Source organism: Macrobrachium rosenbergii, chromosome 19, assembly GCF_040412425.1.
Source record: "Macrobrachium rosenbergii isolate ZJJX-2024 chromosome 19, ASM4041242v1, whole genome shotgun sequence".
NCBI classification, from domain to species: domain Eukaryota; kingdom Metazoa; phylum Arthropoda; class Malacostraca; order Decapoda; family Palaemonidae; genus Macrobrachium; species Macrobrachium rosenbergii.
Genome location: NC_089759.1, coordinates 17,253,589 through 17,278,381, shown reverse-complemented (window position 1 = coordinate 17,278,381; position 24,793 = coordinate 17,253,589). Strand labels below are relative to the sequence as shown.

Below are 24,793 nucleotides of genomic sequence, written 5' to 3'. Positions count from 1 at the left end.
ATGCGCATTACATGAACTACTTAGCTGGCGTATTGATACCCAAGTTACACGGTCCAAGGTATGATCTACCCTTTGGAAATCGGTACTTGTCCGAAAATAAAAAAAATTTACCCCTACCACGCTGTTTAAAAATTTCGGTAAATTATACGTAAAATTACGCCAGTCAGACAAGAGGGGTTAGGGTGATTATCCGTAATATTACGTCAATTGGACAGGAAAGGGTTAACTCTTTCATTAGATCAGTATTTGATGACAGCTATGTTTTTTGAGCTCATGCAAATGTACAAATTATTGGTTCAGACTAATTTCAGTGGTCTTCAGAATAGACCTCACTGGAATTTAAAAGGTGCTTTTGTAAGTTGATTACACTAAACCAGATTTGGGGACCACATCAGATATTGAAATAGAAAATATAACAACACAAATGATTCAGGAAAGTCTGTTGAGTTCAAAACATTTTGCTGAACTAAGGATGGCTTTAATGACAAGCTGAGTGAGGCTGGCATTTAAGCAAACAAAAAATCATGCAATGATTCTGAATGCTAAGTCAACACCTCAGCATCTTTTTGAGCACTTTTTAAATTTTATGTGGTGTAATGATGATGTACTTTATTATGAATTAGGTAATTCTTGTAAATTTAATTTAGTTTCTAGTTTGGTCTGTTTCCATGTAGAACTGTTGGGATGTTTTTGTGTTTGCTTGAATGAAAGTTTCAGTCATCTTATGAGTGCTGCCATCCTTTCTTCAATGCATTGCTTTCCATTCATTTCTCTCCTCCAAATATTGTGTGATAACCCCCTAGGGACAGGAGGTATCTTATGACATCAGATAATTGCATGTGAAAATTTCTAGTGCATATCATATGATAATCCTTATTTCTCATCATGGTATTTGAACAAATTTTATGGGAAAACATTCAAATCCATTGAGTGGGCCATAAGCGACTTGATGGCAACTCTTATGGCAACACACACACACACACACACACACCTCAGCTTGGTGATACAAGGGACAATAGTCTCCTTTGAGATATCACGGGGAAAGGTACTTCATCTCCTCATCTCAGTGCGTCTTGTATATATTTGTTCATGATTATACTCAGGGATTGTTGCTGATTTTAGAACTTATCTTTTACAATATTATGTGAGCTGTAATTGTAGTTTTGCAAAAGAAAGTAAAAAAAAATATTAGGAAGAACATTACAAATCGCTAAAATTAGCTTTTTGGTACAAGTGTCTTGGAAAAGAGGTCCCACATAGTATTGGAAATATTTGCTGTCAACTTCGTGCGGGAGGTACAGAAAATTTTTGAGAATTCTTTGTTTTATGCCATGAGCATTTGCACATCTTCCTCTTTTTAATGTTTGTTTCTTTTTTAAATTGGCATACTTTAAAGTTTGCCTGGTCATGAGGTCCTGTTAATGTATGTATAGGCTGGCCTTTAAGGGTTCATCAGCTATATTTCTGAATCTTATGCCTCCATTTCTTATCTCACTGTTGCTTGGAACTGTGTACACTTCTTATGCATATTATTTATTGAAGGCTTAGCTTTAAAATCTTTCTCCCATCAAGACCTGTATCTTTGTCACCTATCTTTTTAGCCCAGGTCCCAGTCTAAACTAATGAATCCAGCAAAGTTCCTCAATTCTGTCTTTATTGTATCTGTTTTTTCCTTACTTGCAGATGACTTTTGATTTGCTTTTGCCTTTCAGTACTAGTACATATGCCAGTTGTAATGCCTAGTCCAGTGGTTTTCAGCCTTTTTGTGCCCATGGCCCATTTTTGGCATTCCTAAATACTCATGGCCCACTGCCCTTCAGAACTTTGTAATGATGATAATAGAATTATTATAAAGCATTTTGAGAACACTATTAGTTTTACTTTTTCGTTTATGAAATAATTTTTCAGAACACTTTATAAGTTATACATTTTCATTTATGAAAGAAAGCACTGGCCTATATTCACTGTAAAATATTGTTCATTTTTTTAAATACTATTTTGAAGATGTCCGTGGCATGGCCCACAGGTTGAAAACCACTGGCCTAGTCTATTGAGATGTTTTTGCCAAGGTACATACTAGAAGTCAGTCAGGCAGTTCCTTAGTTTTTGGCACTCTCCCGACCAAGCAACATTACAACTTTTGTTCCCGTCACTTCTGACGGCACCATTTGAGTCCATGGCTGCCTTTCATTGTATCAGTATGCAAGTGGTAAAACATGCTTTTTCCATTTTAAGTTTTCTGTTAAAGAAAACCATTGTGCCGCTTTGTCTGTCCGTCTGCGCTTTTTCTGTCCTGCCTCAGATCTTGAAAACTACTGAGGCTAGAGGCCTGCAAATTGGTATGTTGATCATCCACCTTCTAATCATCAAACATACCAAATTGCAGCCCTCTAGCCTTAGTAGTTTTTATTTTATTTAAGGTTAAAGTTAGCCATAATTGTGCATCTGGCAACGATATAGGACAGACCACCACTGGGCCGTGGTTAAAGTTTCATGAGCTGCGGCTCATACAGCATTATACCGAGACCACCCAAAGATAGATCTATTTTTGGTAGCCTTGATTATACGCTTTGGAAATATCACACCTTTCTTTTTTATAATGATTGCCTCCAAAACTGTGCCATAAATATTCAACACATGGATTGTTAACTTGGCTAATAGTGTACAAATCCTATCTGCTTACAAGTGTACAAGTTTTTCGATTACACTTGTATAGTAACTAACTGTCATCAAGCTCTCTGTTCCATTAGATGCCATCTTGTATTAGTAGGAGATCACTCCTTTTGTTTCTAGTCTGAAGTCTTCTGAGGACAAAAAAAAGAAAAAAAAAATTCATGACACCAAGATGAGTGTTTGGAATTTGGCTAACACAGTTCCCACCATAGATTTTGTAGTGATCTGATCACTTAGGCTGGTAAAACCAGATTCAGGAGAAGCAGTGGCTGTATCCTATAAAAATAAATTTGTTTAAAGATTTTTATATTTGCTGTAACAAAGTGCATTATTCTAATTAGCCTCTCTTCTTCAAGCTCTCAAGTTCAAGACTTCACTAACATGTTGCTGTCATGGTCACAGTTCTGTAAGGAGCCACTTTCTGAGCGTAATTTCACTTTTTGGGAATGGTTCTTTGCTGTTATGAAGGTAAGAAATTTTTTGAAATTGTGATTGTTTCATGGCTAAAAGAATACGATATTGATAATAAAAAGACATTTAGTCAAATGTTAAATAAAAATAATAGTTGTTTCTTTCACTTCCAATTCTGCACTGCACTCAGCATGTTTATTATGAAATTTGAGATATATGAAAATGGAAAAGGTTCAGTGTGGAATGGTTAGTTGATATTATATCCTTTTTCATTGTCAGTTTTGCTTATTTATACTGATAATTATCATTTCACTTTTTAATTTATAAGAGTAATCTGCTCACAGAGTTTAAATAAGAGAAAATTTGTTTCATTTTATATATACCAGACTAAAAAGTTATCAATTTTCCTCTAAGGTAACCAGAGAACACCTTCGTCAACCTTGGAATGATGGTTCTATCATGGGCTTTGTTGGACGTCGCCCGGCAGAGGAGATGCTGAAAAATTCGAAAAGTGGAACGTTCCTCTTAAGATTTTCCGACTCAGAATTGGGAGGGGTTACCATTGCATGGATGTATGAAGATACTACAAAAGGTATATTCTTCATTATGCTGTCAGATCTTTCATTTGCAGAGGTTAGATTCCAAAAAAACATTGAATCATGAATCCAGGTATTGTTGGACATATACAGTACAGGTAGTCCCCTGTTATAAGCTGGGGTTCTGTTCTGACGGCGTGATAACTGAAAATTGGCGATTTTTGCTCCGAAAATTGCTGATTTTCGCCACTAGACAAGCCCCGTAAAACCTGATCACCAGTAACCAAGCCTGCCGATAACCGGGACTGCTTGTATATAGAATCTACTGGTTAATGTGATCTCATTCTGAGATACCAAATGCAGGTTTGTATCCTGCTACAGATGTCAGAATTTCTTCATTTGGATATTTGGCTTTGTAGTGCCAAGCAGATCCAAAAAGGGTTAAGAAATTGAGAAGTTGAGAGGGCATTGTGGTTATTACAATTACAGTTATAGATATGTGGATGCATCTTACCATTAACCTCTTCTTTACCGACAATTTGTTTTGGGGGTATGGGGAGTACCATCATTCATGGCCATTGGATAGTACCGGGTAAGTGAACCTTCCTCTTTTTAACTCTAGACCTCTTATGGTTTTGTAAATTCGGTTTGAAGGGTTTTGAAATAAAACAAACAGTATTGGCACTACCAGATGTGTGATGAAGCAAAACAAACATTATTGCTGGCTTATGGTCTGGATGCAGTAGGCCCAGCCCCTTGGGGATGTATGTAAAAACATAAAAAATGTATGTATATATATATATATATATATATTATATATATATATATATATATATATATATATATATATATATATATATATATATATATATATATATATATATATATATATATATATATATATATATATATATATATATATATATATGTGTGTGTGTGTGTGTATGTGTGTGTGTATGTATATTTATGTATGTATGTATGTATATACACCAAGAAATTCGGTTCGGTATTGAACACAATGTTTACATTTTGTTAAGCTTCTTGGTAAAGAAGAGGTTGATAACAGATAATGCAGATAAAATTTGTTGTGATATATATTTCCTTGTAATTGATTATTTTATATTTTAAGTTACTCATACAGTATTAAGATTGGAATGTCAGCTGTTAGTAATACATTAGTTGTGAAATCAGTTCACTATTACCACACATTGTAATTACAGTAAACCCCCCCATATTCATGGGGATGCATACCACACCCTCCCCCCACGAATTCTTAGAACCCTTCTAAAAACACTTAGAACTGCCAATTTAGATAGTTCAAAAACACAAAACAAACTAAAAATGCTTATTCAGGTATTATCCTACTTACGATGGGGTTAGGTTCCAAAAAAAACTATCGTTTGTTGGAAAAAACGTAAGAAATTCCAAAACGTATCTCGAACATAGCCTAGCCTACACTAGGGTATTCGGTACCTTTTATACATATATGGTAGCCTAGTCTACACTATAAAATATACTCTTTCCATACACGATATAGTAATTATTAATATCAGCTAATTCTGGAGGTTCATGCAAAGTGACTTATGATAATTCAATACAAAGAGTAATTGAATAACAAACAAGAATTAGCTTGGCCTACACTATGGTATGTTGCATACATACAAGATAGTGTAGCCTACATTATACGCTACTCTATATTCACATATCTTATTGTACAAACGTCTACATAACGAATATGCATCTTTTCCAAGGATCTTTTAAAATGTTATGCCTTAATTCACTGTATCCGATCATATTGTATATATTCTTATATTGCTTTTGTAGTATGAATTGCGATCTGAGCGCTTTTCTTGGTTCTAGTTAGTGTAAATGAATCTCTAGAGTCTAGATACTTTATTTATAAGGAACAAGGGTATTTTTCATTATACGAAGTGTTTTTAAGTCGAAATATAAGTAAAATACGTCTCGTTGTGAAATTAATTTATCTATTATTTTCGTTAATAGATGATTATGGCCGTTTGGGGGCGTTTGTTTTGTGTAAAAAAAATTCAAGATTCCGTTTGCTAATTTCACTTGATTTCATCATAATACAAGCTTTACATGTTTATCGTTTATTGGCGTAAAAATAGCAGTAATGTGTTCTTTCATGCCCAGTAGTTTTGATTAAAATACTTTCTCTCCCATTTTAATTACGATCGAGTTTCATCCATGTTGCCGATGCACGATAATTTACAGCATAGTCATTAGTAGCTTGAACATTGTTTTCTTAGCTTCAGCTACAACTTGCAGCTTAAATTTAGGAGTATATTTCCTTAACCGCAAATGGATGAATTTTCCGCGAATAATGGGTAGGTACGTTCCAAAGAGAAATCTGTGAATATGTGAGTCCTCGAATAGTGAGACCGCGAATACGGGGGGGTTTACTGTATAGTTATGATATCCATTGTATGTTGCTTTATGGTACTGGTCAGTGGAACAAATGAGCTTTTTGCTCTCTGGTGTCGCAGCAGAAGGTTTATTACAATATGGATTTGTCATGGGTTTTCATTACCTATCAGGAGGCTAGACTCCCAAACTGTCCATTTAGTTGAGGTGCCGATGTATTCCAGTGAAATCAGAAGGATGTCCTTGGCTATAGAAGGCTGTGGGTCCACCCTGATTCACATCTGGAAACTTATAGAGCTAAGTATTTTATTCTCACCAAACCTCAAGAAATACTGGCAACATTTTGAGGAAGAAAAGCCTGTTAGACCCTACCAAGCCACCAAGTTGGGATCTTTCTCAAACCTTAGAAAGCTTAATCAAGCCTCCATAAGAAGAATCATTTGAAGCATTTCGCCCTGATCTCACTCTAAAGGCAGCCTTTCTCCTGGTCTTTGCCTATGCAAAACAAATGATTAAGCTCGATGCCCTGTCCACCAGAGCTTGTTTTAGCAAGAACTAGATATTGATTAGCCTCCATTGTGTCTGACTATAGAAAAAACTCGTTCCCTTCTCTCTCTCTCTCTCCTCTAGCCAAAAATGAGGAGGATCACCTCCTCTGTCCAGTTATGGACACTTACGTCCATTTGGACTTAACTAAGGATTTCAAGGAGGGAGCACTTAGGCCCATTTTCCTTCTGGCTCTGAAGAGTCATGCTTGAGGTCCTAAGGGAATGTTATTCCAGTGTGCAATATGAGGGCTCTCATTACTCTTTAAGAGGAATGTGGACATAAGATTGGTTTTGAGGGCCAGCATGTGGATGTTTGTCTACCATTGCTTGTCTTTGTCGGAGGGACTATACTTGCAAGTTTTCAAATTTATAATTTTTGTGCCCAGTAGTTGCATCATGTCAAGTTTTACCTGCAGAGTTTGAGCATGTGGGGTTTGGGGTATCATCCTTTCATCTTCATTATCTTTTCATTACAGTATTGGTTGAGGCATATGTCTTTCTGGGGTAGATGAGAGCACAGGTCTGGCCTTTTCTCCCAGCAGCTTAAATCCCTCAAGCATAGTGTCTGTTTACTTTCTTTGTAAAAGTAACAGGTTTGTCATGAAGTAATAAATTATAATTTTATAACTTTTTTTTTTTTTTCTTCAGTACAAAGCTACCACTTTTACCCTAATTGCCTGCCTTGAAACCCCACTGCTCTGTAGTAGTTGCTCAGATTACACCAGAATTTAGACATTTAGCCACTGGAGGACCTGGGAACTTGCTTGTGCCAACCTAAAGTGAAAGATCTTTTTTATTGCTAGTTTTCGGGTGCATTTGGTTTGCTACTCATAATAGTTAATGTAAATGGACATGATCTAACATATTGCTTTTTTTACAGCAGGTGACCAGCGGGATGTCTTCATGTTGCAGCCTTTCACAAGCAAGGCTTTTGCAATCCGTCCACTAGCTGATGTTATTGCTGACTTGAAGTATTTGCTCTATTTATATCCAAATGTGCCTAAAGAGCAGGCATTTGGAAAGTACTACACTCCAATGGGAGGAGAGCAGCCCACAAATAATGGATATGTGAAACCACATCTTATCACTCATGTACCTGGGTAAGATAAATTGAAACACTAGATCTAGTCACACAGATCTTGTTCAAATTGTATTTCATTTTGCCTTTATGCTTATACTTTGATGAATGTGACCTAATCTTAGAATGTTTTTTCTTGATTTTTCTTTTTCTAGTGAAAAGCAAATGAAAAAATAAATACCTAATAACATTAGAAAATGTAGTAGAAAAATTTCTTATATAAACATTACTGTGAGTAGAAGTTATAATGAGGCAGTTAGTAAGAGGCATAGTCAGGGTGTATTCTGATTTATTGGCACAAAATCTCTGACAGGTCAAGAGCTCTTGCAAGCGTAAAAGTAGCATTTGACAGTAGGGAAAAACATAGGGATATCTATATACAGTCAGGTGTGTTTTCTCATGCCTGAAGAATGGTTAGCAATTCTATATACAAATTAGGAAGAGATTTCAAATGCATATGGTTGGAAAGTTTGCAGTGCGTGACATCCGTTAGTAATTACAGTTTTATCAATGGGATACAGTAGATTCTGAAAAATGCGTAAAAGATTGCTTGAATCAGGAACGCTGGATCTGTGTTTCTTGAGAGTGCTCAGTGTGTCACGTAGATTTCTGTTTTGAAGCGAGGATGCCCTTAGGGTCCCAGTGACAGATCGGGACCTCACAGTATACCCTCCCCCAAAAAGTAAGTCTAGGGGAGTGGGTCGCAGTCTAAAATATAGGCTGGATTTAATCAAGATGGAGACCCAGGTGGTCCTCCCGTCCACCGTCAGCTGATACGCTTTCTCTGTTGCAGTATGTGGTTTGGTCCCGAGTAGACTGGAGAGAGGGGGCCGCTTGTATGCGTCTATTCTTGTGAATGCATACTTTGCTCTTTAAAGGTCTTTGGGGATATATTCTTTTCTTGTTGTCATATGTTGTCTTTGCTGTCATGATATTTTCCAATGCTCTACGGACGTCTGGAAGAGCTGTGGGCTCTGGCAGGTTTGAAAATGCCTGCTGGAATTGCCAACGTTTGCCTGTAGAGTGCTTCTGCCGGCGATGCATAGAATACTGCGTGCTGGGCTGTTCTTAGTCCCATCAAGACCCATGTTAATTCCTTTCTCCAACTCCAACCTTGACATTTGGCAATGAATGCTGATTTGCGGGAGAGATGCAGCGGCTCCACACATGCCGTTCGCTTCTGGGTTGTATGCTGTTGTGTGAATGAGTTTTTTCCCAAGTCTGGCGCAGAGAGAGCTCCATGTCGCTTGTTATGTATTGCAGTACTCCATGCCTGCTGACCCAGTCTGTTAGTGCTTTCACACAACTCTCTGCTGTTTGCTGCCTTACTGGTATAGTGTTGTTTCTGGCCATCCGGTTTTCCTGTCTGTTCATGATGAGATACCTGTACCCCCGGAGGGGGCAGGGGTCCCACGATGTCGACGTGGATGTGGGCCAGTCGTCGCTTTGTTGTCTGGAACTCTCATATCCTCTATTCTATGTGCATCGTTATTTTTGATGTTTGGCAAGGGAAGCATTCTCTTGCCCACTTTTTGATGTCCGCCTTCATTCCCCACCCGATTTACTGCTCCGACAGGGTTTGGGCGGTGGATCTGCCTGATGGGCGGGACGTTGTTGGCGAGGTTGAAGGCTTTCTTTCTCAACCCTAAACGCAGGTATGAGTGAGGGCATCTGTTACTCATCTCGCAGGTGATGGTCGTCTCTACATCATTGATGGATAGGTCAGTCCACATAAGGATGAGGAGGAGATCTACTTAGACCTGAAGATAGTCTCCACTCTGAAGAACCAGGCTTATGGGTTGTCACTGGATGAGCTGGTGTTGGTGGTATCGGTCATCTTTGGGGTCACCAGTACAACGAGGTGGCAATTAAGAGGCAGAGTCAGGGTGTAGTCTGTTTTTTTAGCACAAAATCCCTGGCAGGTCAAGGACTCTTGCAAGCATAATAGCAGCATTTGACGTTAGGGAAAAACATTGGGATATCTATATACAGTCAGATGTGTTTTTGCACACATGGAGAATGGTTAACAATTCTTAATAGAAATTAGGAAGAGATTTCAAATACATATAGTTGGAAAGCTTGCAGTACCTGACATGCGTTATTAATTACAGTTTTAACAATGACATAAAGTAGCTTCTGAAAAATGCATAAAAGATCGCTTGAATCAGGAGTGCTGGATCTGTGTTTCTTGAGAGTGCTTAGTGTGTTTTGAAGCAAGGATGCCTTAAGGGTCCCGGCAACAGATCGAGACCTCACAAAGTCTTGTGCATTTTGTTTTTTTGTATTAAATCCTGTAAAATACTCTTTTGCAATGAATAGCTTAAGTTTTAATCTGAATTGTCAATTTTTTTATAACAGTAGATATTGCCATGTGTACAGAAGATGAATTTGCAGTGATACTTTAGTGATCTTTTTTTATATCAAATGGTTGGGGATGCTTCAAGTTATGAGAAAGAATTTGTTGTAGGTTGAAATTAGATATTCAGAAACTTGAAATGCCAAATATGTGCCATCTCTGGATTTTAAGATTATTTTGTCATAGCTACCACCTCATTGTGTGTAAAGCAAGATTTAACCATCAGTATGTCTATAAGCCAGTTGAATTTAGACTGAACACTGCTCTACTTCTGAGCAACGGAGTTGAATTTAGACTGAATACTGCTCTACTTCTGAGTGAGGGAGTTGAATTTAAACTGAATACTGCTCTACTTCTGAGTGAGGGAGTTGAATTTAGGCTGAATACTGCTCTACTTCTGAGCTAGGATTTGTGCTTTTCATCATTTCCTTGTAATTACTCAAGAACTCACCACTCGGAAATGTTGTTTCTTGGTTTTACTACATTCCATCTGTTCCTTAGATTCTCATTTCTCCTGTCTTACGGTTTTTCCCTTCCCCAGTTTTCATCCCTCACTCAATTATGAATTCCTTTTGGGGCAGTTCTGAAAACTTAGAAATTTGACTCTTTGGTCTAGTTGAGTCCTAACATTTTCTAAAACATTAAGGATAATTTTGAAGGAGCACATCTAAGGGGGGTACAGTATCACTGAATTTCTTAAGTATATATATGTAATTAAAATTAGCCAGCCTATGTAAAATGAATGATTGATATGGACATTTGGTAAGTCTGGACAAGGTCCCTCCCAGCTAGTTTTTGGATAAGCAAGATTTTACCATATTCTAACTTACGTGTCTGGTTTAACATAATGATGATAATGTCATGCTGGAAACTATTGGTCATTTAACTGTATTAAAGCAAGATAACCTGGAAGTGAATGAGAAGGACCATGATGTGGACATAATGCAATCATTGAATTTGTACATGGTAGATATGTTAGGAACAAACTGCTAGTACTTGAAGTCCTAACATTAACTAAAACTTAATGTGATAAATTTTACTGCCTGTAGCAGAAAAAAATTATGGGAAAAGAGGCTGAATAGTATGAACAACAAAACTAAGCATTTGATGAAATACTCTATGTTGGGGAAGGGCCCACAGGGGGCTAGTGCTGTCAGTGCACCTCATGCTGTTCAATGCACCCCATGCAGTGCACAGTAGACGTAGTTAAGGGTCTTTGCAGCGTCCCTTTGGCCCCTAGCTACAACCTCTTGCATTCCTTGTACTGTACCTCCATTCATATTCTCTTTCTTCCATCTGACTTTCCACCCTCTCCAACAATTGTTTCATAGTGCAACTGCGAGATTTTCCTGCAGTTACACCTTTCAAACCTCCTTACTGTCAAATTACCTTTCAGTGCTGAATGACCTCATAGGCCCCAGCACTTGGCCTTTGGCCTAAATACTTTATTCTATGCTATGTTGGGAAAGGAAACTTGTCAGCTGACAAAGCAAAACTAATTTGAAAAAATATGACAGAAGCTGTAAGTTCTGCTCAGTATACCGGAAAGTCAAAGGATAGCTGAAATTGAAAACAAAGAAATTGCTAGAGGAGCAAAAAAGGAAATTAAGGGCAATCTAGAATTGCTGAAGAGGGGACAACTGTTAGTCTTTTTTTATTATTTTTTTTATTATTTTTATTAACTGAGTTGGAAGTGTCGGGATTCACACAGATGCACAAGTAAGGCCAAGTAAAGTTAATGGCTTTGTCATATAATGAATCTTGTGTAGATTTTTAATTAGGAAAATATTATTTCATGTAAGCTTTTGTTTATATCAATCATAACTTTTGTATATATTATTTATGATGATGATCACTTGAATTATTTTTGTGCAGATGGTCAGTGGCTGGAGGGTCGATGGATTCTTATCCCAACACACCGCAACCTCTGTACCCAATGCATGACAGCAATATGGGTGATCCTCCGTCCGTCAGTTCCAATCCCTCCGACAGTGTCTCAACGTAAGTACCAAGTTTCAGTAGTTTTTACTCCAGTAAGTGATAGTTGTCCTTCTTCTTGTCTGTATGGATAATTAGGTAGCCAAATGGTCTGGTCTCTTCATTATAAAATGTTAATCTTGGTTGCTATGTCAGTGAAAATGAAAGTTTCATAACAAATTATGTTTAATGATTGATTATTGAAGTCATTATCTGAGCTGTTTCATGAATGTGAAGGAAAAAGCAGCATTGGACATTGGGTCTGACATGAAGTATAGTGATATACATATTCTTTCACATATTCAGCATTCAGGGGGAGAATTCATGTCTAAAAGCTGAAGCTTTTATTGTGGCAAATAATAAATAAAGTAGACACTTTTGATTTATTATACATAAACAGTGGTTCCTCGGCGTACAAATGATTTGTTATTCGTATTTTCATTATACGAAGTAAAATTTTCTAAAAATTCTGTTTCCATGTACGAGCTAAAAGTTCTATTTACGAGCTGTTTGGTGGAATCTTGCGAGCAGCCGGCCGGTATTGGTGGGGGGGAGAGACGGGATCCCCTTGGTCCTGGATTATGGGGAGGGCCATGTGGATGTAGGGATGGAGGGATACATAGTGGGAAGGTAATAAAACAACTGGGATGATTGTTCTCTTTTTTAAAATGTCAAAGTAGGTTCTGAAAAGTCCTTAATCGACCTCATTTGGCTTGTGACCCTGACACAAACTTGTTGATCCGTGCTAGTCTAAATCGTACCTTAAGTTCGTGTTTGTGCTTGTGGCCGAGACTTTGCATAACTTTGTCACATCATATTTTTGCAATTATATTGTGATTAATAATCGGGAATAACAATGCCACACATGAAGAAGAAGCCTGTTACAGAAGTGATGAAGAAAAAGGAGTCTTTAACTGTTGAAGTTAAGAAAGAAATGTTCACCAAGCATGAGGCTTGCACACGCGTGTCTGACTTAGCTCGAGGATACGGCATATCTGTGTCAATGATATGTACCGTTTTAAAGAAGAAAGAGGAAACTAAGGCATTAGACACTGCAGTAGGAGTAACAAGAATATCATTTAAGCAGTGCCTGCAAGTAATGGAAGAAATGGAGAAATTTCTGCTTCTCTGGCTGAGGCAGAAAGAGCTTGCTAGAAATTCTGTGAATCAAGCCATGATATCGCAGAAAGCCTTGACCATTTATGGAGAAGTTGCCAAGGACTGCCAGGTCCTTTTCAAGAAATGGAATTCAAGATGAGCCATAGATGGTTCCAAAAATTTATGAAACGGACGGGGGTAAGGTCAGTTGTCCAGCACAGGGAGGCTGTGAGTGCAGATACAAAGGCAGCCGATACAAAGGCAGCCGAAAAGTATGTGGAGAAGTTTAAAAGTTTCATGGATTCATAGGGCCACCAGCCCCAACAAGTATTCAGCTGTGATGAGACAGGTCTTTTTTGGAAGAAGATGCCAAAGAAGACCTATTTTACATCCAAAGAAAAGAAAATGCCAGGGCATAAGCCACTGGAAGACTGCCTTACGCTTTTGTTCTGTGCTAATGCATCAGGGGATCTAAAAATAAAGCCATTGCTGGTTTATCATTCTGAGAATCCACAAGCATTTAAGAAACATAATGTGCAGAAGAGGCAGCTGGGTGTCATGTGGAAGTCCAACAATAAAGCCTGGGTCACACAGGCTTTGTTCTTGCAGTGGTTGAACGAAGTGTGCTGCCCAACTATAAAAAGTTATTTAGAAAAAAATGGGTTGCCACTCTAAGCCATACTTGTAATGGGCAACGCACCTGCCCATCCAAAGGACATGAAAGATCATGAGCTGTTGGACAGACAGACTTCATCGACATTGTGTTCCTCCCGAAAAGAACCCTAAAAGAGTTCAGAGGTCTGGTTAAATAAATCATTTATAACTAACTAACTAACCTCCCAATACCACCCCCATATTCCAGCCCATGGATCATAAGGTCATATCCAACTTTGAAAAACTCTATACTAAGGCTTTGTTTCAATGATGCTTCGAGGTTACTGAAGCAACGAACCTGACCCTTAAGGAGTTTTGGAACAAGCATTTTGATATCATCGGCTGCTTAAAGCTCATTAATAAAGCATGGCAGGGCGTCACAAAAAGAACGCTCAATTCTGCATGGAGAAAAATATAGCCTGACTGCCTTCTTGAATGTGACCTCAAAGGTTTTGCTCATGAGGACCAAACTGTAGAGGAGATCGTGTCATTTGACAAAACCATGAGGCTGGAGGTAGACCATGAAGACATAAACGAACTGATTGACAAACACGACGAGGAGTTGACAGTGGCTGAATTGAAGGAGGTGCTCAAAGAGACAAAGAGAGGTTAGTTAGAGGAACTCGCTTCATTTGAGGATGAGGTGGAAACAGTGCTGACTTCGCCACTGTCATCCACAGAAATCAGAAAGTGGTGTGAAATGTGGGAAAATCTAAAGAAATTTGTAGAAACAAACAATCCAAGGCACGCAGAAGCAGAACATGGTGCCAGTTTGCTGATGATGTGGTAATGAGTTATTTTTACAGTGCTAAAAAATCGCAAAAAGCAAGTGGCACATCCAGGAAGTCAGTGGGAAGTAGACCCCCGTCCCCCACCCAATAACCCACCACCATTCCCTCCCTCACCTCTCTGCTGCCTCACTAGCACTGTCCTGAACACTCACTCCATAGAGCACAGTAATGTTTTTACTGTCTCTCCTCCTTCCCTCCTTAACTAAACGCTCCCTCCCTTATCTCAAGTCAGCTATGTGTCACCACGGTGACATAATTTTGTTCATCTTTTATGTTAAAATTTTATTGTGAAATTCTTTATTCTTTTATTTATTTTGTTGAATGTGGTTATCATAAACAATATATTGTGGATGCTCTTAAAATAACTGTATTAAAGTGGGTAGAAAGGGTTGATATGGGGGAAATTCTTGAGTGTGGGACGAATTAATTGAATTCCCATTATTCTGTACGGGAATATTCGGATCGATAGACGAACGTTTTGATATACAAATTAGAGTTTGGAACAAATAAAATTCGTATACCGAGGAGCTACTGTATACCATTTGGTAGGCATGTTTAATGTAACAAGACACAGGACTACAAGAAGAGAAATGTTTTGAAGTCCATTGTTGATTAACTATTTCATCACCATATAGATCTCAAACTCATTAAGCTCTAGAGCAAGTGCCCTTCAAGGGAGTAATAGGCATGAGTTGGTTTTTTTTGTATTGGATGGACACCATTTTGTAGTATTTAAGCTGTCAAATTACAGTACACTGCCTTCAGACTTGCCTTTGTGGAGTACAGCACATATCATACCGAACTGCAAATTTATCTGTGCCATCCTATACTGTATCCCTTTACATGTCGTGTAAAATAGGATTGTATTAATTGAATGGTAATGATAAGAAATTTGAGAATTTTGTCCAGTAACTTTGCTAAGTGTATTGAGAACAGGACTTATTGGAAGTTGAAGTAAACTTATCTGCAAGAATTTTAAATAAACTTTAGTTTTCCTATTGATTTTCTAATTTGTTGACTGAGAAAGTATAAAAAAAAAATTATAAAAAATTTAGAATAGGATGATGAGCACAGCTATAGAGGGAATTTTAGTCTTCTTGATATTTGCTTGCAAGCCTCAAGTTAGAGAAAATAAATGTAAATCTTTCAAACTTAATTGATTACAAAAGTTACCTACTGCAGTGTATGGTATCACTTAGTCTAGTGATTATTGATAGAGTTCTCAGATATGTCATGACTGTCAATGCATCTTCTTAAGCACGGTTTACACGCTACGATAAATTGTAGCGATTTATTGTAGCGATCTGGTTGTTACAATTTGTCGTTACGTGTAAACAGGAGATCGTAGCGATTTATTGTAGCGATCTCCTGTTTACACGTAACGACAAATTGTAACAACCAGATCGCTACGATAAATCGCTACAATTTATCGTAGCGTGTAAACCATGCTTTAAGAAAAGTTGGTGTGGGTTCAGTGCTGCACAGATATACCAAGTGGGCTCAGAATTTCAAGGTTTTATGTTTGATAATTATTATGTACCTAACAGTTGGATGCTTCTAAAATAGAAAAAAACAGCTAGCATAGCAACTAATTTGGCATTACATGAAATACAGATAAAAGAACTGAAGAGAATTCATTTAATTTAATATTTACATTAGTGGCTGTTTCTTGGTAATGTTTCTTGCACTGTTGCTTCAAGAGTGCTAACCTACAGCAGATTTCAGTGTTTCCATTAATCTTTTGTCATTTTCTTAAGCTCTTCATTTTTAAATTTGATACTTATGTATGAAAGGATTTTGTGATGTTTAGAGGCTCCATAACTTAAAAAATAAATTGGCAAACTGTTTGTTGTATTTAAGTTGTTTTACAATGATCATATCTACAGATATGAAGTCAGATTTTCATAGTGAAGTCAAGATTTTGTGTATGTAGGTAATCCATTGAAATCACAGAACATTGCAGTAACAGTTTCTATAGGAAGAGATCATGTTACCTGATATCTCTCTAACGTTAGTTTGAAATTGTTCCTTGCGTACAAGGAGAGTAACGTAAGAGTTATCCTAAAATTTAGATATGTTCACATGACACGAGCATTTTATTTCACGTGCCTCTATTGCCATTCTATATGTAGAGACCAGTTATCAAATCAGTAGATATAAGAAAACTAAGCAGTAGTTATTGAATGGGTGGTGAATCTTCCTTTAGGGGAGTCACTCCCCATGTCAGCAGCTGAATTCGATTCTTATGAACATCTCATCAAAGATTTTTTTCATGCCTGGTACTAAATGGATTTATGTTCATTCGTTTACTTTTCCATCTTTCAGCACGTTAGGTCTGCCCTTGGTTATTTTTTTTAGCTTATCTCTTGTGAGACACCATTAGTTAAGCAGGACACTGATTTTCCCTTAAGCAGTGCCTGCCATAATAAATATAATAGGTATCCAACGGAAGAACACATCTGATGTCCACATGGACACTTAATTTTTTATCAAGACACTGCACTGCACTGCATTTTGTCTAAGATTTTTGTTTTCTTTTTGGATGGTTAGTGATAAGCCAAAACTTCAGGTCATTCTCAGTCCAGAGTATGAGATGTAGAACATTAATGCCTTACTTTCCCATCTTACTCCTTGCCAGTTAATCCACACCCAATCTTCACATAGATGCAGTAGTGAGTGTGCAGTGACTTCTTGATTTATGCTGGGATTAGGTTTCAAATATTGTCACTTAATGAGAATTTTATGTAGTTTATTCTCACCCATAAGATATAAAAGTAAAGGAGGTAGTTGTGGCCACAACCTTACAGATATATCCAAAAGAAGGCATTTTTGTTGCTTTTCTCTCGCTAATATAACACTGCTCTGGCAGTGTAGATTCACATTAAACATTCTCATTTCTTTCTTTTTCTTAAATACTACATTATGTTTCCTTCAAATATACAGAGCATTAGTTATCAAAATATGTTTATTAAGGTCACATTTAAGGTTGAAGTAAACAAAACAGGAAAAGTTATTTTATGAGGGGGAAGTGATAATGCATTCAAGGTGAAATTACTATGGAAGGAGTTAAATTGGCTGATCTTTTTTCAGGCATCATATATTCACATAAAAGCAATTCTTTTTTCTTTCAACTCTTAATACCAATAACACTTAATGCTGTTTTTCAAAAACATAAATCATTAAGTCACAGTATGGTTTGTATGCATCTTATATGAAGGTCATTGGCTCTAGTAAGATCATGTTCCTGTAAGTCACATCTGCAGAATTGATCTTTCAGTCAGAAATTACTATAGATTTAAATCAAGCTAAGGTAATAATTACCTTCTAAATTGTAATTTTAAGAGAGATGGATGTTGTCATAGCGCTTCCAAGGTAGTCAGTCTCCTCCCTCTTAATTAGATTTTTTTTGCTAGTATGAACATAACTATTAAACAGTTTTTGTGCTGTATACATCATTCTTTCATTCTTTAGGTTGTTCATCCCATACAGAGTAGCTTGACCAACATTTATATTTTTAATGTTGGTTTAACCTAATTTAGTAATGGATATCCTGATGTTCCATACTTTCTCTTCTGATTTTATAATCTTATTTCATGAAAGTCTTTTTTTCATATCTTTTTTTAATTTTCACTTAATTCTCTTACTGAGAGTGTAAAGTGGCTGGTGTACCAGGTGTTTCACCTTCCCTTTATATAACTAAAAACTGGTGATTGGTCTCTTCACTTAGACTTGTAAGAAAGGCATTAATCAAGTAATAGGGATACCCATTAAACAAGACTTGTTTTTTTTTTTATAGTACTGAGCTGTCAAATTATATGAATTTCACATACGGTATGTACACTGCTTTCAGACTTGCCTTTGTGGAGTACTTTCATATCAAATTGCAATTTTATCTATGCTCTGTTGTGAAGCAAAAAATCTTGTACTTTGACCTGAAAATATAATTGGTTATTGCATATACTTACTACTAACAGTTCAAAGTTATATTAAGGAACTTGAGTTGCCAGGTAATTTGTGATGCTGTTTGAATGAATGTCTTGCTGTGTCATTTTATTTGTACATTGTGTTGATATTACAGTCAAAGAGGCAAAAATCTTGCCATGAACATTACAGTGGGTTTTTTTCTTACTTGGAGGAGGCATGTAAACTTCATGACTTCTTTTTATTTGAAATGAGTAATGTTGAAAGTTACAGTAAATAAGTTAATAAGAATGTGACCTTGACAAGTGTTTTATTTATGTATTTAGTATTTGGGAGGAAGGTATCTTAATTAAAATTGTTTAACAGCTTAGGCTTACCGTACGAGTGATTCTTTCATATGTAAGTCAAATGTTTTGCAAATGTAGGTTGTAAGATTTTGGGCTGATTGGACTTACCATTCAAAGGCCAGGTGGGACACTGGTCAAAACATAATTTTTTATTAACAATTTTTTCAGCAGAAAATCCATTACCTTTATGTAGGTTATTCAGGCATCTGCACAAATTCACGGGCACACTTTATCTGTAGAAGAAAAGAAGACCGGCTGTTTTCAGTAGGTCAGTGCATGTGGTTATGATTCTGAATTTCCTTGTGGGTCTCTTGATTTTGTCCCCTTGGTTTTTCAGGTTTGTCATTGTGTTTGTGATAGTTGTCACAGTGTCTATTAATTAAAGGGAAAAAGCATGCAAAACTAAGGAGGTTTGTCTTCAATTCCACCAAGTTTGTTCAACATCTATCCTGATGGAACCATATCTATGGTGCTTGAAAATCTGAAGTAGTGTGAACCCCATGCATGATTCAGTACAACTGAAAACAAGACAATTCCCTGGTAGAGGAGAAACGAGGGATCCCTACCTCTAAATACTCACCACTTGTGGAGATTCCTCAAGACATCTAAAGTGGGAACTGGTCAGCTAACTGTTTTAAGTTGCCTGACACCATTCTTGTGTACCCAAGTACCCTGAACTGAAGCTTGCCTCTCCTAACAAAATGAAGATGCTTGAATACCAGGTAAACTGGAATGTGAATTTTCATGTCATAAGAACCACTGGTGCAAGGAGGTCCCCTTCTTGGATAAAAAGATAAACTAAAGCTTCTTTCTCCATATTTGAAAGGTGTTTGTTCAAAATACTGATTCAGCAGGCAGAGGTTGGATGGTGAGGTGCCAAATCCCTGTAGCCATAAGAATCACAAACAGGGACCTGTTGAATCCCAGAAAGTCTCCTATTACAGTACTTCTTAGCTAACTTTTTTTTTAACATATCTACATCACCTCTCTGTCCAAATCTTGAATCCTTGTGACTCTTCATTAGAAATTAAAAGCTGTCATTCTGATTGAAAAATAAGTGGACTTCATGAGGATTAAGTTCGTTCTTACTCATAAAACTATGTTGGAAGGAAAACATCTTGGAAAGTCACACAATGAGCAACCTTTTAAAATGTTGAGAAGGAAGATGCAAAAGCAATCAGTCAGTATTTCCTGGGATATTCAGCAGTTAGTCGAGTTCATCCCAGGAAGTTCTTGCCATTGTGTCCCCCTATTGGGTTGTTCTGTAGGTTTGAAAGTTTGTCAGGCCCAGGTGGCCAGACTGGTGGGTGTATGGCATGAAGGGCATGTGTTGGGGAGAAATGAGTTGCCCATTTCCAGAAAGGGCAGTCAATTATCTTCCCTTTAGGTTCTTACAACTCTCTTATACCATAAATCTCCTACCACAGTCTCCAAAAAATCTAGAGATAAGCTTCCCACTGGCAGTGGACAAAATTGTAGGGGAGTACCATCAGCTTCTATTCCCTTACATACAGCTTGGGTCATCCACCACCTCCTGACAAAATAGGTAACTCTTCCCATCCAGGTTGAGGATCTGGATGAAATTGTAAGGTACACCCTTCTTACTGGGTTTCAAAGTGTCCACTGTTTTTGACAGGCTCTGTTGTAGTGTGACTGGTTAGAGTACTGGAAATCCCTCCATGGTTTTGGAACTGACCTCTTCTTATTGTTTCTAAGTCCAGTTTGTCCATGTACTGGTTTACTAGGCTGGCTGGAAACAATTTGGGGTCAGTGATGTTAGGTACATGGAGATCTCCAAGGTCTAATAATGACACCAAGATTGCAAACCTTAGTTCTGCATCCTGATTCTTTTTATCATTGCCTTTGGCAGCAGTTACTAAATTGTCCCAATGGAGAGAGCTGAAGCTCAGCAGGACACAACCACAAAACAATTGGCTTTTGATACATTATAGCTCCATCAGACACAAGATGCAAGATGCTTCAGTGACCCTTTTTGCCATCTGTTTCGGCTCTGATAAGCCCTGGAAATCGCTGAAAAGTCACAGAAAATCGCCAATTACAGTTAGCTGCGATTTTTTATCATCACACCCTCAGAACGGAACCCCGCCGATAACCGGGGACTGCCTGTACAGAGAGAGAGAGAGAGAGAGAACTTGGGCATGTTTATATTAAAGCCCAATACAGTAACACATACTCTCTTACTACACATTCTGTATTTTATGCTATAGTATTCTCGTTTATATTTTTCTGCATTTCCTAATTTTTTTTTTAGTTTTATAAACCAAATTATAAATGCAGTCAAGTCCGTAAGGTACGTACTAGGCACACACTCCATTCTATGCCATCTGTGAACTTGGTACAGCCTGTTGGGTTTTGTTTTGCTTACATATGAAATAAGCATTTTGAATATTTTTATGGTGATTGGAGATGAAATATTCTCTTGTTTACTGTTATGTGTACTAATCATGCTAAGAATAAACTAAACTTGTAATAAAATTGTTACAGTAAATCAAGCAAAGCAAAAAACAAAATTTTGACAAGCACTCATTCAAAGGCTTTGTGAACTTTCGCAATTTTATGTTTGTGATACAATAATTCATATTCCATTAAAGGATATGTATAGTACTGAGAGAGAGAGAGAGAGAGAGAGAGAGAGTTTACATTGGTAAACAAACGAATCGGCCGGAACCAGCTGTTTTGTGATTGTGAGGGATATTACTTTTGACATAAAGTATGTTAGTTTACCTTACATTTATGTTCAAAAGTAATAATAATAATTTCTTTAATACATTAATTTCTTTTAGCAACTAAAAAATTTATTTTCCTGATTCTTTCGGTAGTTGGCTGAATCAGCTGATTGTGAGAATCTTTTTTTGCCACAGGCAGGACAAATGTGTTTTATTTATATATGATAATAACATATCAATATAATAATATGGTATAAGTGGATTCTGTAAGTAAAATAAATACAGCTGTACAGTAATAGCCTATTTGACTTTTGCAAATTGATACTGTGAGTATAACACCTTGGCTGGCCTACGTGTATAGTTCACACACAGCCTACATATTTTTATCTCCCGCATGGTAATACAGTGTGGTAATAACTGATAAGGAAGTTGCTGTATAAAAATACATTAATGGCATGAAACCATAGCAGGCTGTGGGTATAGTGCAGGCTAGGCTACTGCACATCTATAGATTGCACTGTATACCCTAGTGTAGGCTAGGCTAATTTCATTTTACGTTTTTTTCAAGAAATGATGGGTTTTTGTAACCTAACCCCATCGTAAACAGGGAAATAGCTGTAACCAGTATCGGGTAAAAGTCAAGTATGTACAACAAGAATCAAGAAGGTTGTTACATAGATAACTGAAACTAGAAAAAAGGTGAGGGTATAATAGAATTAACAGAAGTCTGGAAATAATCTCTTATAGACACTGTGAGCACTTAAAATATATACATAAGTGAAAAATATAGTGGAGTAAACAAAAAAACAGATTAGATCATTAACACCAAAACCAACAATATGAGAAATATGAAAATAAATAAGAAAATAACAAGATCTCACTCTTTGATCCTCTAATAATAAATAACTTTAACATATGTCTTAAAAAAGCTTGAATGACTGTGCATTTCAGGAAATCTTAACAAAGCATTGGATGTGGATGGTATTTTGGAAATAGCTACAGGCAGTCCCCGGTTATTGGTGGTCTCAGTTATCGGCGATCCGGTTTTATGGCGCTTGTCTAGTGATGACGATAATCTGATTTCAACACTGATCCCCGGTTATTGGCGTTGATCCCTACTTATCGGTGGCACTGATAACCGGGGATCAGTGCTGTTATCGCCAATTTTCGGTTATTGGCAATTTTCGGTTATCGTCGCACTGTCGGGAATGGAACCCCCGTTGATAACCGAGGACTGCCTGTATTTGAAGCCACAGCCTAATTGGCAAAAATATGCAGTGATGTCTAATGTGGATAATTAAGGCACTTATCAGAGTAAATTTAGTAAGCACCCAGGGAGAGGCTAGTTGTGAAGTAAGCTATGACATCAGACGTAATAGCAGGGTCCCAGTAGTATGATAATGATTGTAGAAACGCAAATATTTAAACCTCATGTACAGTAAGTAATACCTTGAATAGGATATGCAGTAGTTATCGAAATTTCATTTTCTCTCTTTCCATTGAAAGTTCTTCATTTATGGTCCGCTCAAAGTGCAAGACCCTGATTCACAAACAACAGCATATCCTTTTACATAATTTTATATTACAATATTTGTTTTTTTACTTCAAATTTCCTTCAATTTCAATAAAGTTCAGTATAATCAATGGATTAGTGGATTGTAAAATAATCAAAATAACTGAAAATTGAAAGAATGTGTAACTTCAGATCCATAAAAAAGATAAATAAATAAATAAAACCAGGAATATATAGACTTGCTGATAACCACTCAGCAACCCTACAGCAAACATTAGTGTCAGTTTCAAGTAAATGAATCAAGCGTATAGAACCAACAAAACTGACACAGAGGCACACAAATAAAATAATGAAGGGGGAGTAGTGTGCTATACCAAGCACTATGGATTTATTATGGGATTGATCTTGCATTAAGGAAGTTAAGGTTAGGACACTTGAGTTATGTTACATTCATTTAGCAGGACTAAGCAGGTACACATGAATCGGAACTTTTCAAGAGACAATATGAAGCAACAGAAACTCGGTAACAATAGTTGTTTACACACTGTGTGTGTTGCTGTAAGACTTGGTGCATATTTCAAGTTGAAGGAAACGTGAATTGCACCATGGAACTGTGTTACACAACTAATATTATCATTTGATGCCCATTCCCTTTATTGTACTCTACTTAGGGACATGACTAATCAGAAAATTTGAGAGAGAGAGAGAGAGTATGTAGGATAGGTGTTTAAGTGTGTGAAACAATATAAGAATTCTATATACTACCACTATTACTGCTACTATCATCATCTGAGTCTTCATTCATAAAGTATATGGGCATATCAGTGATTGGGGGGACCTTCAGTAATGACGTTTTACTAGCCTGTATCTATGAGCCTGCTAGATTTAGCCAAGTTTCCCTCTAAATTTCTTTGATTTACTCTGATAAGTGCCTTAATTATCAACATTAGACATCACTGCAGATTTTTGCCAATTAGGCTGTGGCTTCAAATAGCTATTTCCAAAATACGATCCATATCTGATGTTTGGTAAGATTTTATCAATGAAAATCAATTAGACATGGGCCTGAAATGCACAGTAGTAGGTACCAACTGGCTGCTAACTGGAATGCACATTTAGCTAAGCTAACAGCTCATTGCTTGTTAGTAAAGCTAGATGGAATACCCTAAAAACGGAAAAACAATAACAAAATATCCGAAGACCTAAATAAACTACATCCTAAACAATGGTAAAAATCCTCTGCTGATACGATGACAGCCTTAGCTGGGGTTTTGAGATGCAAAAAGACAGAAAATGAATGATTAAGTGAATAGATGACAGAGTAAGACCACTCTGCAAAGAGTCCAAAAACTGGGAACCCTGCGACCTGTGAACTAGGCGGCAGACACAGGATATGAAACAGCTACTCACTGGTTACCTGGGAAACCATGTGCAAAGCTACCTGCTATTGGTGAACTTTATTAAAGTGAAGACTAATGTGCCTGATAGTTGTGCAACACACAAAATGGGCTATATTATAAATAATGGGTTTGTGGTTAAATAAAGTTTAGAGTGAATCGGTGGAATGTTAGTTGAACAGTTTTAAAAGTTATAACAGAAGCAAAGAGAAGTCTTAGTTGTAGGCAAGCCAATTATAAGCCAGATATAAAAATTTTAAAGTTACAAAGTCAGTATTGTATTCTGAATTTTCTAATAGATGCGCCTCTAGGTTCAGTTGATCTTACTTGCACAGTATTTAGTCTCTCTCTCCCAGGGAACTTAGGCCATCTTATGTCATTCCATGCTTATAATTGATTGGGTTAGTTTTGGTGCTAGTTT

The 24,793-nt window shown here is 37.1% G+C and overlaps 1 protein-coding gene across 19 annotated transcripts in view; it reads left to right on the top strand.

The window, feature by feature from the left end:
• Stat92E (Signal transducer and transcription activator Stat92E) overlaps window positions 1-24,793 on the top strand; it is a 141,265-nt gene that overhangs the window by 99,015 nt on the left and 17,457 nt on the right. For 10 of the 19 annotated variants that reach the window (XM_067121083.1, XM_067121081.1, XM_067121084.1 and 7 more), the window contains exons 13-16: window positions 3,030-3,141; window positions 3,499-3,676; window positions 7,437-7,653; window positions 11,863-11,988. In XM_067121083.1, coding sequence (XP_066977184.1) covers window positions 3,030-3,141; window positions 3,499-3,676; window positions 7,437-7,653; window positions 11,863-11,988 — 633 coding nt within the window. Of the gene's footprint in view, window positions 1-3,029; window positions 3,142-3,498; window positions 3,677-7,433; window positions 7,654-11,862; window positions 11,989-24,793 lie in introns of all 19 variants that reach the window. The other 9 variants (XM_067121078.1, XM_067121077.1, XM_067121079.1 and 6 more) reach the window with 1 other exon arrangement.